This window comes from Amblyomma americanum, chromosome 1, assembly GCF_052857255.1.
Source record: "Amblyomma americanum isolate KBUSLIRL-KWMA chromosome 1, ASM5285725v1, whole genome shotgun sequence".
Classification (NCBI taxonomy): Eukaryota; Metazoa; Arthropoda; class Arachnida; order Ixodida; family Ixodidae; genus Amblyomma; species Amblyomma americanum.
The window spans coordinates 240,478,381-240,496,094 of record NC_135497.1 but is presented as its reverse complement, the minus strand read 5'-3'; the positions used below and the strand labels follow the sequence as shown (position 1 = coordinate 240,496,094).

The window sequence follows — 17,714 nt, the reverse complement described above, 5'->3', positions numbered from 1 at the left end:
TTTGTTTTGACTGTAGAGAATGCAATCATCAGCAAACATGTGAAATGATGAACATATACCTGATGTGATGTCATTAATATATAATAAAAACAAAAGTGGACCCAGCACTGAACCTTGGGGTACCATAGAACTGACTGGGACATACCCTAAAGAAACACCATTCACAACAACACATTGCCTCCGTAGTAGCAATTATTCACCTATCCACTTTACAAATTCATCCAGCTGCCGCAGTGGCTCAGTGGTTATGGCGCTCAGCTGCTGACCCAAACGACGCAAGAATGATCCCGGCTGCGGCGGTTGCATTTTGATGGAGGTGAAATGCTAGAGGCCCGTGTACTGCGCGATGTAAGTGCACGTTAAAGAATCCCAGGTGGTCGAAATTATCCGGAGCCCGCCATAATGGTGTCCCTCATAGCGTGGGTCGCTTTGGGTTGTTAAAACCCCATAAAACCAATCCAAACAAATTCATCCAAGTTGTATCTGCATAGTTTTGAAAAAAAAAAAAGGGGTGTGACAAACTGTATCAAACACCTTATCAAAATCCGAGAGTATAGAGTCAGTTATTAATTGTTTGTCAATTGCCACAGCCACATCATGGGCGAACTCAGCCAACTATGTTGCGCAAGAAAAGCCACCACGGAAACTGTGCTGACAGGGATTAAGAATGTTATGTTTGTTTAAGTATGTCATTATACAACTGTAAAGAACATGCTCCATAATGTTACATGTAATGCTAGTTAATGAAGCGGGCCTATAGTTAGCAACAAAATTTCTTCGACCACTTTTGTGTATCAGCACGACACGTGCTAACTTCCAGTCTGCCTGCAGCACTGTCTCATTTGAAATAACCGTGCAAAGTACACTGACAGAGTGCCTTAACAGTTCTTGAGTATTGCTGCAGGAATATCATCTGGACCACAAGCTTTAGATATATCAACGTCACACAGCAGGTTTTACATTCCCGACACAGAAAATGCAACTGGAGGCATATGGTCAATTTCATTTTTACGAGCTATAAAGAGATGAAAATCGCAAAGAGGAAAAATAGTGGCTAAATAATTCTGCTTGTTCATGGTCTTCGTACACAATTTCGATATTATTTATTAGCGCTGGAATACAGTAATTTTCCTTACCATTCCGACGAATGTATTTCCAAAATTCTTTCGAGTCAAATACAAGCTTGTAGTTCAGATTAAGAAAATGCTATTTTTTTGCCGAGTCAGCCTGAGATTTAAAATCTTTTTTAAAAATCTTCAGCCGAGCATAGTGCACTGGTGAACCGTTTGGTTTTATTTTTCTGTACAAGCGATGTTGCTTGTGGATCAGGGAACACAGCCTTCCATTAAACCATGGCTTTTCGCACGTACCTTTTGATGATAAAACGTGGAGTGGAACAAAAGCATCTCAGAGTTGCAGCAACTTGGTCTTGAGTACGTGCCATAATTCGTTGGTGTTAAATTCGTCAGCCAATGTGTCAAATGCCAGGAAATACGAATAAACTGCTAAGTTCATCGCACCATAATCGCCCTTAATGTAAGCATACACTTGCCTGTCCAGCTTTTTCAATGCAGGTGTGTTGCTTAACAGCACATCGGCCACAACATTACTGTGGTCACTCATGCCCGGCATCACGTTCACTTGTGATAGAACACTGGGTATATTGCCTGATATTTTATTATTTTTATTATAGTTTTGTTTTGATAGCACATAAATGAATTTTCTTTAATTCAAACCTTTGATAACTGACTCAGATTTGTGTTCATGGAGAGTAAGAATAGGTACAAGCCTATACTATGCCTGCCTGCATGTGTCCTGTGTAATTACTCTCTCACGACACAACCACTAGCATGGCATGTTGCATTGTATTGATGCTTTGTATTGCAGAAATTTCTTGACAAAGAGGTCCAAGCTACCCTTCTGGAAAGTAGCTACCAGGAGATGACTAAGTTGAAGGAAGAACAGCAGTTGATCATAGAGGAAGAAAGGCTTCGCATAAACGAACTTCAAAGCTTGCTGAAAGAGAAGTCTAAAAAGATCGAGGTGATTGCTTTTAGGTGTTGTGCTTGTATAGGAAATGTTTGGTTGTTTGGAATAAGTAAACGCTTCAATAAGCATTTGTCAGGTTTATGTTTACGTGCAGTGGCATCTGGTACTATTTCAGGTTTGTGTAGGTATTGAGACAATATAACCCCATTGGTAGAAAGAGATTAGAATGAAAATTTCTTGCAGCCTGCTTTTGCTGTGCATTGCATTTTTTGTTATATGCCATCATCATCTTAGTGTTAACCATAAATCATTAAATTAACCTATAATATGATTGTTTTTTGGGAAGATCAAGTTAACATATATATTCTTAGTTGACGTGGCAAACTAAGTTTTGGATTTTATTATTTAAAACAGTAGCTGCTGTCTGCATGACAAGAAAAGTAACAGTTTTAAGTACTGCAGTTTTAGTTTTGTTTAATACATGTGCTGTTTTTCTCTTTTTTTCTCTTTCAAACAAAAAATTTTCAGGCCCTAGAAAAGCGTTTAGCCCTTATTCCATCAAAGCAAGTCCAACTTACAGAAGTTTGTGCGGTAGGTGATGAGAGATGGGATTTTTGGTATTTCAAATTCTTGCATGTTTTCAACAATTAATTCTCACAGCAGAGATAATATACACTGATAAAAACTTGGCTGTGGGCAGCTTAATATATGCATTCAAACAAAATGGTGCATTTTAGCTCGAAGGGCTGTTCAGGTGTGGTAATAATATACATGTTAATTCGACCTCTATGTTTCCCACAGCCAAATGAAGCAGATGACGAACATTGCCTCAGCTTAGTCAGAAGAGGACAGAGTTTCTTAGAGATACATTTAAACAAGGTGGGTGTTATTTTTTGGCAGACTAGATACCTGCCTTCAATTCGTGTCATCTACTAAGGGTGTGTGTGCATGGGTTGCGTTGTTGTCTCCCTGTTTTGTCATCCTGCCTGCAATACTTAGCACTGCCCTACTGGTACTGCTTTTGTTGTACATGTGCTATTATAACAAGCTTAACTGCATCCCTTAGCATGTGTACAGCTTCTTCATAGTGGTCCCTTTTACGACTGTCAGGCTAGATAAGTTGAGGGTTAGGGAAAGCAGGAAGTGTGGTCTTTCCACTGGTGTGAAAAAGACAGCAGTTGCAAACTGCTAGAGATTATAATATGATTAAAATAAGTAGGTTTAAAATAAAAAGTTGTGCATTGTCAAAAGAAAATCCCAATAGCTTTAATATTGCAATGGTAGTTTTATTGCCAAAGCATTTTTCTGGCTTATGTGAATGTGTAAGATGCAGAATTTTCACAGCAGGAACACATTTTAGACATTCTATGTGTGTTTACAGTTTCCTGTTCGCTATTGGCAGGATATTCTGTTGTTGATGCAGCTAAAGTCTATCTCGATGTGGCCCGCCATGGTTGCCCAGTGATCGTGACGTTTGGCTGCTAAGCCCAAGGCTGCAGGATTGAATTCTGTTCACAGTGGCTGCATTTATATTAGTGGAGATGAAATGTAAAAATGCCCATGTACTGTGCGATGTCGGTGCGCGTTAAAGTACCCTAGGTGGTTGAAATTTAATCTGGACCCTTCACTATGGTGGTCCAAGTAGCCTACATGCAGTTTTGGTACATTACACCTACATAACATACTTAAGGCCGTTAATTTTCTGTGATGGAAAAGTTTGAATTTGAAGTTAGAACAAAGAATCTGCAATATTCCGTGGGAAGGAAAGCCTCTCGCGCGTTAACGCATGCGGCATTTTGCGCAGAAGCGGCCGTGCACTTTGCTTCGATGGTTGAAGGTGTTTGAGAAGTTGGCTTTTTCTCACAGCTTGAGACTCTAGTGGGTGAGCTCGTAAACAGCGAACAAAAAAATTCGCGCTGTATTCGTAGTTTGGTTCCAAATACAACGCGAGATGCTTCCTGAAGCAGATGATTGAAGAAAAAAAAACTCTCATTATATTTGTGCACAATGTCACCAAAAAGGAGGACAGCTGGCAACACATAATTCCGCGAAAAGAGCTAAAATCTGCGATTTTTCGCAGAATCATGGAAAACTAGGGGTTTCAACCATACCATTTTATGCCATGTGCCACTGCTGTTGTGTTTCACCCTCTTTTTTCAGAACATGAAAAAAAAAAAAAAATTCCAGGATAAAGCTTACTCTTCAGAAAGTGCACCTTTGATTTCTTTTGATACTCCCAGACTTTCTGAGTAAAATAGCTGGTGCACCTCCAACAGCTAAAAGGTGATTGATTTTAGCTAAATATTAGGGCTAGCAAGACATACAACATGGTTCTACTTGCTCTATGCTGCACTGGAGTAATTCTGCACCAGCTTTATTTTATTTATTTAACAACATGTACCGCTTTAGCATACATCCTGCTTCACATAATATGAGCCAGGAGTTGTGATCCCAAGAGCCTGGTTATGTTGGACATTCTGCATACTTCGTGGATTTATTGTTTCATATGTGCAACTCTGTGCTCTTGGTTCTAGATAACATTTGCATCTCGGCAAGAAGCTTCTGACAGCAATGCTTATCCCCCTGTCTTTGCAACATGGACGTTTGCCGACTTTCAGCCCCAGTCGACCCCTGTTGCCACTGGAGACCGGTAAGTGATTAGAAATTAGGTCTGCATTTTTCATGTTGTATGATAAGTTCTGCTCATTTCTATCACTGCTGCGGTGTAACATAGTTTAATGACTTTTCAGTTGATGGAATGTGGTTAAAAAAGAATTGTGACTTAGAAGAGTTAATTTTTTAAACTGCTGTGAAATAATGCAATAAAGAACTCAGGTTGCACTTTTGTCAATCATTTAATAAAAACTTGAAAAGCTTATTTTTATGGATGTGTGAATGTTGGTCATATTGCTGTCTATAACTGTGACCATTCTTTCTTTGTTCTCAGCCCTGAATTCAACTGCACTGCTCGCTATGCTGTCACTGTAGATTCAGACTTTCTTGATTACCTTGATAAGGTATGTGTACCTAATGCAGCATGCCTTAAGTAATTAAATCCAAGTGCTAGCCTCGCAAAGTTATTTTGTATATGAGGGCAGTCTGTGATTTGCTTGCAATCTGCTTGTTCTTTGCTTGTTGCCTTGTCTATCATGATGTATCAGCTAGTGCATGGAAGACAGCCAGTCGCAAACTAAACTCAGGCACAAAAAATGTTTGTAATGTGGCCCCGGACTCTGCATTTGAGAAGTTGCTACTTGAAAGAATTCTTCGTGTCCTCTGATGTGGTTTTAATGCACTCAAAGTTTAATGAATGCAGAGGCAAATTTTGAGAACATACTTAGGGTATGCAGGTGAATTTTATCATTGTTTTCAGCGGGTTCTGCAAAGAGGCTGTGTAAATTAATTGAGTCTTGTGTAGCTGATGTCACCAGGCCTCCAAACCATGAAGCATATCGAACGTAAAACTTGAAACCCAGAAACAGAGAATTCTGCTCAACTTTAAGGTCAGTGGTAGACTTGATGAGCGTCAGTACAGATATGCATAATGAGCTATGTCTTGTTCTCGTTATAGGTTTGTAATATACCACGCAGTTCAGAGCAAAACACCTAGCTCATATTCAAGAGCCATCACAGTTGTATCAGTCTTGGAAAAGTACCGACTGTTGCGTCAGTCGAGAAAATTTTAAAAAATTCTCTTGGCCTAACCGTCCTCTTTTTCGGGCACAAGTTTCACACAGAGGTGGCTTTTGGCGGTCAGTTTTGTTTTATATTACACTTTGGTGGGGTATTTGCCCGAGTTGTTCAAAATTAATCCGAAATCTCCATCGTCTGCGGCGATGGCGAATCAAAACAAGCTTTCGCAGCAATAATGCCGGGAGTGCCAACGCGTGCCCGCCGGACGAATGAGCACTCTACCATGCAGGGAGGCTGCGAAGAGACACATGGTAGAAAGGCAAGGTTCGGAGATGGGCTCAATCGCGTGCAGACAATGTTTTCTGCACCAAATTTTGATACAGTAGTTGAGAAAGCACATTCAAACCTACTGTGCAACAGCTTTCTCCCTGTTACGTTTTGCTGCAGCCTCAACACTAGCTAACGGCAGAAGACTCACTCCTCCGGTGGGGGTAGATGGTGCTGCCGGTACAACTGCTGTGAAAGCTTGTATTTTGGTCCGCAGTCACTCCAGGTGATAGATTTTTTATTAATTCTGACTGAATCCGGCAAGTACCCTACCCAAACACAATATAAAACAAAACTGATGGGCAAGTGCCACCTTTGAGTGAAATTTGAGCCGGCCAAGCAGGCGGTCAGACAGAGGGAATTTTTTTTCGATTTTCGCTGAGCGACGCACTAGTCTGTACCATGAGGTTCATTCTTGTAACAATGACCAATAGTTAACAACTAGCACTCTGGAAGTGGTTGTTCATTCAATGGTAATTGACTATCTCATGTGGTATTGCATTGCAGTTTTTTTTACTGTAGAGTGTAATTTTGTAATTTTTAAGTAATTCAAAATTCAAATTCACATCAAACCTTTTCATCTTCACTTGGATGATAGTGCATCCTTGTGTACCAGATGTCACGCAAAGCTTAAGCTTTGTTTGCATTGTAATGCATTGCTAATGGTTGTTAAATGTAGCATAAAAAGGAAGCCTGCATTAATAATGCATTTGCAACAAATACCCTTTAACATGCTTGTATCCTGTTGGGGAAATGGTGCATTTTGTCTTGCCTCGTGGGCAATACCTGTATGTTGCCCAAAGGAGAAATAAACAAAATTATGCATGTTACATGGGTGTCAGTAAGCAGCTGTCCTCCTTTATAAGTGGCAATGTGATGAATAAATGTGCGTAGAGTATGAAACTCTCTTTGTTTGCAAATTACAAGGAAGGGATGGCTGAAGTTGCAACACTATTCACAATTTTCCTGGTCTCATATCTGACGTAGTTTTTTGTCTTTTGCCAGGGCTCTGTACATATCCAAGTTCAGTCAGTGCATGGTGCTAAGGTACAGAATGTGGGCACCTGCCAGATTTCCCTGAGGCCTGCAGTGCAGGAGCCATTCAAGCGCAGCTCTTCTCAGGCAGCCCTCATTGGCAAGTTGAGATTTAGAGATATTTATTCTCAGGTCTTGCTGGCCAGAAAGGCCAGGAAAGACTTTCTTATGGCATGTTACTTACAGACTGAAAGAGTGTGGTGCAGGAAATGGGCAACACGAGTTTTTTGCGCAAGCCATGCCTCCTGCATTTGTGTTGTATTTAACATGGCTACGTGTGACTGTCATGCATCAAAACAGCTGAAATCTTTTTGTTTAGAATGAAAATTAAAAAGTAGACAGGAAGACTATTGCTGTTTTTTGTTTTGTCTCAAACCCTGTAGTAAGCCAAAACAGACCTTAACTTTAATTCTGGAAATGCTGCCTTATAAGCTTAAAAACTCCAATCAGTTGAGCACTTGTACAGACACGGTGTGATAATTTAAGGTCTTTGACTGGAGCACTGATTTAAATTGCGGTTATTGTGACATGATGACCTGAAGTCTTTGAATTATTTTCTTATATCTCTTTTTGCTGTTTGAAAGCAGTATATAAATTTAACAGTATGTAGAAAAAAGACTGATCAGCACATATTTTAGCAAAAAAACCAACATACTCATAATCCATACGTTGTTCAAAACAAGTATTGAAGTGAAAAAGCTAGTCTGGGCAGACTGCCCGTGCTGAAATGAGCTTTGCTCAAATTTCACTAATTTTTATGTTGCCATCTTTGCTTGTGAATTTGGAAATTTTATGTGGGGGCTCTTTGCATGCCTTTTGCAGGAATCCAGGATGGGCAGCGGAAGCATTTTGTTGGAACATTAAGCTGCTGGGTCCGCTTTTTGCCTGCTCCAGATCCAGCCAAGCGATTTTTAAATGTAAGTGTTTGTTTTATTTTGTACACATTTCATCTAGACATGTACATGCCCTGAAACTTAGCTGCTTGTAGGGTTGGGTATTTCAGCTCACCATAGTGTGCTGCTGCTTCATGAGGCCAGGTACGAGTGTACACCTGCCACTGCATTGATGCAGTTGGATCCCAGTGCAAATGAAACACAGCAATGACTGTACAGTGCTAAAATGCCTCAGTGTCACTGAAACCCAAATTTTCAGTAACCTTTTCGTGTTGTATTATAGGTTAGTAAAATGGAGCTTAGAAGTGTTTTAGCTTAGCACATACCTAGCTTTCTACTTTCTTCTTTTTATAAAACACTTCACAATGATAGGGAGCATTGTTTCCTTGCCAGCATATTGCAGTTTCTGTGCCTGGTTTATTTCTTCAGCACGCAGCCCATTTTTTAGATTGAGTAAGCTGTGTAGTTATTTGCCACTTTGTTTTGCAGTGGCACAGTGAAAAAGCATTGCTCATGTTTGTGAATACGACACATTTGCTAGTAACTTGCCATGCATGATCATTTTGATAATTTTATAAATTTATGCATCTCAATTTTAATGAACCTGTATTGATTATGCCTGGGCATATTTTTTTCTCAGTTGTAGTCCTGAATCAAGAGCTTTTTTTGTGGTTGTGTAGCTCTTGCATCCTTTATTCTTGTGCAGTTCCTGTGACGGTCATTAGGGCATGCTAATGTATATGCGATTTCTATGTAAACTAGCTTTGCTGCGCTAATGCCAAAGTCCCCTCTATGCAAACAGGCTTTCACACACTAATGCAGAGAGAGGTTACAATAAAATGTTGGAAACTAAACAAAAAACCACTGAGCTGCTGTCTTGAGACCTCCGTTAATGTTTTATAAATGCTAAATAGAAGTATAACTGCTCTTCACAGCAAAAATATGTAGTAAAAATGTCAGGTTAACTTTTAGTCTGTTGTCATGAGGTTGCGCACAGTTGATGATGGTTAGTGCTTCGTTATATTTGGTTACAGTGTTATTTCAAAAGTGTAGTGGCTAAAGGTACCATGGTACTGAATTTAACAGCAGTGTATACTTTTCTTTTATACAGTGAAAGCTCGTTAATTGGAACCTCGATAATTCGAATTTTCGGATAATTTGAACTGCTCTACTTGGTCCGGCCAAACTCCTTACAGATCTGTGTACAAAAAAGCCCGTTAATTCGAAAGCGAGTCGGTTCTGCTACGGATAATTCGAACTACGCGCCGCCCCGTCTGGGCGGCTTGGCACACAGCACGTGGCCAAAAAAAAAAAAAAAAAAGCGCCTGCGCATACTTAGAGGCTGCACACATGCTAAACAGGGACAGAAGATGAAACCAGATAAAACCGTGGACGAGTGGGTAAAGCCTAAATGGCGCCATCACCGGCGTGGGAGGGTAGGGGTTGACGAACGCGGTGGCGGCTGCCTACCCTCTTTTCCGCGCAGCCTCCGAAACCCGGAACTACCGTATTTACTCGCGTAATAAACCCCTGCTGTGCCAATTTTGGTAACAATTTCATTATCATTGCAGAAACAGAAAAAAATTTATAGCTGTCATAGAGAGCAATTAGGTCTATCAGCTTTGGAAAACTATCATTTAAAAAATAACGATTATATACTAATTGTTTGTGATGAGATACCTTCTACATGGTTTGTAGTGCAGGATAAGGATAGTCACGTGTTTTTTATGTAATTTCTGTAAAAATGTCATCACTTTAAAAACAGTTTATTTTTTCTGTTGCCATTATATGTCGGGCATCTGATAATTTTTTGTGTTTAGGCATTTAATAAGTACCCCATCTTGTTCCTGACAAAATTTCAGTCTAGCAACCACCTTCAAACCAGCTTTTCGCAAAGCAGTTTGGAAATAATAGTTTTCCTAATGCTTTTGTTTTCCGAAAAAGTGCGAACTAAGAAAAATAGGTTTATAGATTCTAGTACGTGCTATTTAATTTTATGGCCAAAAATAATTCATTAAAGTGCCGTGCTGCATAGGTTGATCCCTCCTCTTCCACCACGAGGCTGCTGTTTGGCAATGGCTTCAAATTTTTCTCTATTTTTAAGCTTTAGAGCTGTCCAGCACCCTTGTCTGCACTCATGAAATGCTTTCCTTGGCAGCTTGGTTGGTTGGAAAGATAAACAAATAACCAGCATCGAACAGAGCCAAAATGAGGTCTGGCCTAGCGAGACTCCAAGTGGCGTGAAAACAGCATTGGAAGGTCCTGTGCTGTGTTCCCGCCAATCCAAACCTCTGTTTTGGTTCGCCAGCCAGTCTGCAGTTGCCACAGCCAAAAATATGCTTTCTTTTCTAGTGTTTATTTAGTGGTCTGTTGTATTCTCAATAGAAGGTCTCCATGACTAGAAAGCGCGAAAAACCAACTTTCTAATGTGTGCATTCACTTCACATTCAGTTTCTTGCTGCTCTGCGGTCGCGTCTTGAAAAAAAGCGTTTGTAGGCACTTTCGACGGCGAATGCGCACCACCTTGTCATGAAAAGAATTCATTACCTTCTTTTCTACTATGCAGATAACAACGAACTTGGTGGGAAGTTTTTTTTATTAAAGCAGGAATCCAAAACAATGCAAATTTAAAAACATGTTCTTTCTTTTGGTGAAAATCGTGATTTTAGCCTCGCACCCCCCCCCCCCCTTGATGTCACCAGCATTGTTACCAAACCAAGCAGCTTTTCATTCCTAGATAATTTATGTTGGTTTGAAGCATTCCATACTGTGAAGTAACAATGTGAAATTTCAACATCTAACCATTCAACTCAGAATGCTGCTTATGACTCAGTATTGTTCCAGTTGTATTAGTAATGCTGAGACTCGAAAATGCTGGCTGATTGTTCATTTTGACAGAGTGCTAGTTAATCTTGGTGCCGTGAAGCTTATTTTGTCTGGCCATTTTAGCAACAAGAGAACTCAATGGGACTGTGATCCATTTGACTCTGTGGTTCCTTCCTTTATGTACAGTCTTTGTCAAAAATATAAGCCCAAGGCATTTACTTCAAAGCTGTGTATGGAAATCTCTAGTTTGAGCTTCACTGGAATGAGAACTAGAGCTTAACTCACATTTGCAAGATTTGGAGTGCTCGCATTGAAAAATGAGCCACATGGTATGTTTGAGGAGCAAGCCTTATGAATTTTGTATTTTTGACTAGGCCTGTACTGTCAACTCTTGTTAATTTGAATTCGAAAAGGACTGAAAAATTTTTTGAATTGTTCCAGTGAGGGGAGCTTTCTTGGTATGCTTGATTTTGAATACACTTTTTAATTCAAGAGCAACTGAGGTGTCTTCATCAGTTTGAATAAGCAGAAGTTCGAAATATTGAGAGTCCGCTGTATTTCCATGAGTAACAAGTATCTGTGTGCATAGTGCCAAAATACAGGTGCATGTGCTGCAGGCTACTTGCATGAAAAGGATCATTTTGCAGATCATGTTAGTGCATATAATACAGTGCATACAGCAGTTTTGCGTGCTTTGTGCTGCAAGTGTACAGCCTTGCCTTTTCTAGTTTTCAGTGCCAAGCTCCCCAGCAAAAAGGCTGCCTAACTCGGTTGTTGAACATCAAAGTGAAAGGCAAAATGGAGAGCCAGCCAGTGCCATGTACAATCAGCTTAATGTCAACATTGTGCGTTGCATCGGGATTCCACTAAAACAAGGTAGAACACAGTCTAAGTTATGTTATACAGTCGAAACCCGCAATAACGAAATCGCCGGGGACAGCAAAAAAATTCGCTTTCGCGAGAATTTCGTTGCCGCGAAAATGAGACAGAAAAGATAGAAAACAGCCCGCAAAAAGAAAATTTATTGCCAAAAGTCAGTCAGCTTAGTTTGCCGAGCCTTGCCTTGCAGCAACTTCATGGTTCTATTCTCACACTGCAAGAAGTGATCCATTGCCACGTCGTCGTCGTGTGCGCCTAAGAACGACCGGATCGTGTCAAAGGCGTCCAACACATTCCTCGGGTTCGGGTTTACCGTCTCTCCATGTTGTGGACCTTGGTCCTCGGTGTCGTCAGTTTCGCACACGTTTTTTGGCTGGCGGAGACATCTCAAACGCAAACGTGCGGACTGCTGCTCATACACACCGCCACCACACACAACGAACACATGTGCACCGCTCGCAGGCCTAAAAGTGCAGCGCTGATGATCTAGTGTCGCCCCCTGATGGTGTCGCTGCGAGGCTGCCTTCCCTGAACATTGCCTCCGAGATGAATAACAAAGCGGAACCGATCACAGAGGACACGCGCTGCGCCGGTATGGTGGCTAGCACCGGCTCAAGGTGGCTAAAGTTTTTAAAGTTGTTCCGGCTGCAAGGTTGCCAGGCGCCAATGCTCTCGCTGTAGCCACGCAAGCGCGCTATTGCAGTTTGCTCAATTTGAGTGCTTTTTTGACGCTGCTATTCATAATATGGGAGACAGTATGCGGACCGACGCTGCAGCAAATTTCGTTATCGTGGTATTGCGGTACAAAAATGTTTCGTTACCGAGAGATACGAAATACATTGGCCCCTATGGGCATTTGCCGGGATCTCGGAAATATTTCGTTGCGGCGAGAATTTCGTATTCTCGAGATTTCGGTATCGCGGGTTTCGACTGTAACTGACTGTTTTGTTTTGTGTAATTTTTCAAAACCATTAAATAAGCATGCCAGATTAACGTTTTTTGAAAATTCAGTAGTTTTTGAACGCTTGTTGCTGGCTGTACTGTTGAGATGGGAAAAATGATCAAGGTTTTTGCAAATTTTAAATAGGGCCCTTCATTTTCTGGTTTTATTTTTCCAGAATTCGGGGGGTAAAAATTGTGTGGCATTTTTTTTTTTTAGTTCAAATTCGGGTGTGAATCGGTTTATTAAAAAAAAATTTCCACAATTCGAGTTTTTTCAGGTTCTTTTTTTTTTTTTGCAGCAAAAGACAATTTACTACAAGCACTCGTTTTTGTGTGGGACACAAAATGCCCAATTTCTTGCTCAATATTTCACTAGCATGGAAATGATAGGCGGCGCCGGAAAAAACCTGTTCCCAAATTAAATTTCCTGTCATCTATGACAATTATTTCATCCTGTAAAGTGCTCACGTAGCACTTAGTGTGCATGCAAGACCTGCCTACCTTGTACACTGCGAAAACAGTCATTAAACATCACAGAGGCTGTTTTAAACGGGCAAGATCTCTGGAGCAGGATGTGTTAGCGTGCATAGTGCTTGATACATGATGCCAAATAAATAAATGCCTGGTCAATGCTCATGTTTTGGCATCTCGCTTCTAAAAGTTACCTTTCGATCATATCCTCAAATAAAACCACGTCATGAATAGCAGGTGTTAAAAGGAGTTTAAGATCACCAGTTGAACAAACACTCCTCAGGAATAAGCACAAGGTCTTCCCTAATTTTGTATGGTGTCCTCAGCTTTGTTCAGGAAAATGTATGTTCTCTATGCTCTTTCATATGTGTATCTCAATGAGCCCCTCATTCCCTTGCCCTTATGCATTCTCTGTAGAAGGGGCATTTTCAAGGAGAAATCGGTTTTAGCCAGATTTTTAAGAAATGTGTTTGGGGTACAAGAATCAGGTAAAATAGGTTTTGCTCAAAAACAAAGGGCTCTAATTATAAATAATTATAAATTTGACCAAGTATTCATCTCCAGCAAGCTCTATCTCAAGGTTTAGTTAATGCACTTGGACTGTTTTATGAAATCTTGCGGTGCTTCATTTTAGTCCGGAATAAGAGATCTGACTTAGTACTACAGTAATTTTGCTAGCTGTATAGTGTCGTACTAAATGAATGTTTGTAGTGCAACGAGGACGTGGTGCTTTAATGCAAGGCATAAATAATGTGCAGGTAAGTAGTTGTAAACACATGTTCTAATATCTACAAAGTTACCATCACAACTCTTATTTAAAAAGCTTGTATTTAGCTGCTGGTCCGACTTCTGTGGCCACTGCTGTTAGTGTATAAACGGCATGAAGTTATGACCATGGCACCTATATAGTGCATGAGCATCTCAGTTGGAAAATATTTTGAGTAACTAAAGTTTTATTTGAAATAATAGCTAGCAAATAAAACTTCACTTTCTAGCATTGCAAGTCCATATGTGAGATTTGTGAAAAGGTCACTCTATTAATTGCATAACATAGAGCACTTCATTTTGGCCAAAAGTTTGTTCAGAATGAGGCTGGTAAAGCCAACTTTTTAACTTATTATTTGGGCCTTAATAAAGAAGTAATGAAAACCTTATTGACGAGTTTTTATGGTTATCAACGTAATGGCTAAAACAACAGTTCTTGTATGTTATTATCGAATTGTCCATTGTGACTAGTGTGGTTTGCATTTCCAGGACAAATGCGGAAAAGGGTGTACTGCTGCTATCAGCTGTGTGACCTTCCAGTGCACGAGACTGGCCTTGCCACTGCTGTTGCCAACTGTGCTGATTTTCATCATGTCAACAGATTTCCTGTCATGGTGGACAGCCAGCTTCATAAGCAGCTCCTCTCCCACGTTAGTCTTGGGACAAACCTTTAGCACTTCTCTTCTGATTATTTCAACAGTTTATGCCATTATATATGGCATGCTTCTGATAAAAAAAGTGGCATTCAGCACTGTTTGCCTGAAGTCTCATGAAAGCAAGTGCAGGCACAGCTGGTCAGCACTTGGGAATCAGCCAAAGTGGCTGGCAATTTTTGTACAAGTGTGACAGTTTATAATGAATGGCTGAGTTAATGTATTGGTAGTCCATATACTTTTAAGTACCATTAACAGTGCTAGTGGCATGGTGTTCACTTAAACAGGCTGTGGGGCTAGTTGGTGATGCATTGTTTCTAGAAAAGTAGTTCAGCACTACTAATTTCAGATGAGCACACAGGCAGACACGATAGGATGGGCACTGTATGTTTGTCTGTGTGCCCATCTGAATTAAGTATAGTGCTGAATTACTTCTCTAGAAACAATGGTGTGTTGTACCTGGGCATAGTCTTCTGAGTGAGCCTTGCTACATATTGTACAAAATGTGTACAGGTGAGGTGGAAGTATAGTATTTCAACTGTGAAGCTTCTGAAAGCTGTATAGCTTTCCTTTGTAGCTATATGGCTGTGCTCAGGTGCATGCTAATAAGTAATTATTCCCTAAATAAATGAAATGACATTGTGATGAGAAGGTAGTTGCAGAAACAACATTTATTGCACTATGCATTACCAAAAGCAGTGGAGTGAGGGCATGACACAAGTTCAGGTGATATTGCCCAAAAGAGGCATGAGCCATTTTTTTTTAATCTGTTTTTCTTTAGCAGTGACTGCCTTTTCTGTTCTGTTTTCTTTTTGCTTTTTACTTTTTTTTTGGCTGCAGGCACTTTGAAGGTGCACAACTGATTAGTTGCACGGTACAGACTTTGAGATACGTATTGCAAACTTTTCTTTTCTCCCTCTTATCACACTCTTTCTACAGCGTGGGTCTTACTAGCTCCACAAGCAGGTGCATCCCACCCTTTTGTCCACCAAAGGCAACATGTGGCAGGTTACATGCATGCAATGTAGAGATCTGGCCATGTCAGATCTCTGCACTCTACTTGCCAGCAGAAGATTTGGCTCTCAGCTGTATTTCAGATGGTCGTTTAAACCAGACGTCCACGAGAAGGTGCACCTGGCAACCATGTGCTTTTTCGTTCATTGGAGGCAATGTGCATCACCCGCTACACTCACCTCATACAGGCACGAAAGTGTGGAGAAGCTTTTACTTCTTCCTTGCCTGCCCTGTGCTGTGCAGCCTCCATGGTTCAGTTTCTGCACAATTTTGTTTCAACTGAGAAACTTTTGAAGCAGCTCATATCAGGCAAATTTTTTACACTAAGTGTTTGGTAAGCCAATCATATGATCTCACATTGTTCATTATATCTTAGAATTTATCTTAAGACAAGTTTGTCTCAATGGGAGTCTGCTGTATTCACTGCCCAGGCCTTTGGTTCCCACTGAAGTAAGGAATAACTAAATTGCTTGGTTGCCCTCTGAACAATAAAGTCACTTGCCTTTGAGCCTCAGTAGTTGGTTTTATTCCGTGAGTCGTCAGCAGCTCAGTTAGACATTGTATAGCAGTTTTCTATGACCTTATTAGCAAATTTCTTGCATGTGTTTACTACTATTTGACGTGGAGCACATTTCTATGTGTATGCGACAATTCTTATCAGCACGAGCTGTGAGAGTTCTTGCATGTCAGTGCTACTTGCTTCACAGCATTAGTGTGGAGGCATTCGTTTTAACTCCTGCTTTCAGTGAAAAGAAAAAAAAAAGATTCTGTGATGAAAATTTTTCTCTGCAGAGCATTGTGTTACTGGTTTTTGATGAGGAAGATGCTGAGCCTGGTTCTTTCATTGGAAAAGCATCTGTACCTTTGTCTGCATTGACCTTGGGACAGGCACTGCATGGGTCTTTTCCCCTTGTTAATGTAAGTATGGTGTATGGTATTAAATTCATTGTCCTAATTACTATTGAAGAAGGGGAACAGGTGTACTGTAAGCATCCTACTTAGCTGCCACGGTGGCTCAGTCATTATGGTGCTCAACTGCTGACCCAAAAGATGCGAGTTGTGGCGGTCACATTTCGATGGAGATGAAATTCTAGAGGCCCGTGTACTATGCGATATCAGTGCTCATTAAAGAACCCCAAGTGGTGAAATTTATCTGGAGCTCTCTACTACGGCATTCCTTATAGCCTGAGTCGCTTAGGGACGTTAAACCCTGTAAAAACAAAACAAAAGTAAGCATCCTACTTATTTCTTTGAAAAAGAACTTAACATATTAAGGCTGCTTTTCAAGCATTTAACTTTAGTGGTGACATCTATGGAATGTCTAGCGGGGAGCCCCGCTGGTAGTAACGGCACAGATGGGGCTTTAAATTGCACCAAATAAAGTTGCTTATACAGGGGACAAACACCAAGAAGTTCAGTGTCACTTGCACACATGGCTCATGCTCGCCCTTTGAACAAAGGCTTCACTGCATAAAATGTATTGCAGCTTGTTGCCTATTTTGATATGCCTTGGCCTGTGAGGGCTTTTTTGCAGCCATGTATATTAGCCATGGCTGTAGCTGCATTTCTCAGATAACTGTTAGTGCAGTGGTAGTTACACAATCTAAACAAACTTTTCAAAATTGTGCTGTGCCGGGCCATAGAACCTGTGGAAATGTGTTGTAGCAAGAGGAGCACCAAACTACAAAAAGATTTTGGAAAGAGAAATGTTAGGCATTGTGTATTATAGTGATGTTGAACCTAAGCTACATTGTCATCTCTGCCTCTTGATCAAGGAGCTGTTTTCTTCCCATGTGTCGTTAGTAGAGGTGTGCGAATAATAAATTTTTGGTTGTGAAACAAGTACGAATAATAAAGATTTGTTGCGATTCGACTCGAACAGTTTAGAATATCAGTACAAATAGTTCTAACTAGAGACAAATGCTTTCCTGCAGAACACGGCTATGAAAAGAAACAGAAGTATTGCTAACAAATTTTGTTTCCACCCATCAGCATAGCTTACTACACCAGTAAGGCCTACCAGGCATTAAATAAGGGAGGGGGAATCGTAGTATAGTAATAGTACTAAACTTTATTTTCTAGATTACTAATGCATTGTTTACTATTCTTTGGATAACAGCCGCATTCAGTGAAAAAAGTCCAATACAGTGGTTTGACTTAATGCTTGCATGGCAAAGGAGCCTACTCAATGCTGTCACAATATTGTAAGATATGGTCATGAAGTATGCGCAGATACCTCCTTACTGGAGGAGTGATGTCAATGGTCAATTATAGGAAGGGCAGGGCA

The 17,714-nt window shown here is 40.5% G+C and overlaps 1 protein-coding gene across 3 annotated transcripts in view; it reads left to right on the top strand.

Annotated features, from left to right (window-relative positions):
* Nucleotides 1–17,714, top strand: part of LOC144114820 (protein fantom-like) — a 61,803-nt gene that overhangs the window by 30,272 nt on the left and 13,817 nt on the right. For all 3 annotated transcript variants that reach the window (XM_077648803.1, XM_077648802.1, XM_077648804.1), the window contains exons 16-25: nt 1,888–2,043; nt 2,518–2,580; nt 2,791–2,868; nt 4,524–4,639; nt 4,937–5,006; nt 6,955–7,084; nt 7,807–7,901; nt 11,432–11,579; nt 14,250–14,410; nt 16,220–16,345. In XM_077648803.1, the coding sequence (XP_077504929.1) occupies nt 1,888–2,043; nt 2,518–2,580; nt 2,791–2,868; nt 4,524–4,639; nt 4,937–5,006; nt 6,955–7,084; nt 7,807–7,901; nt 11,432–11,579; nt 14,250–14,410; nt 16,220–16,345 (1,143 nt within the window). The remainder of the gene's footprint in view (nt 1–1,887; nt 2,044–2,517; nt 2,581–2,790; nt 2,869–4,523; nt 4,640–4,936; nt 5,007–6,954; nt 7,085–7,806; nt 7,902–11,431; nt 11,580–14,249; nt 14,411–16,219; nt 16,346–17,714) is intronic.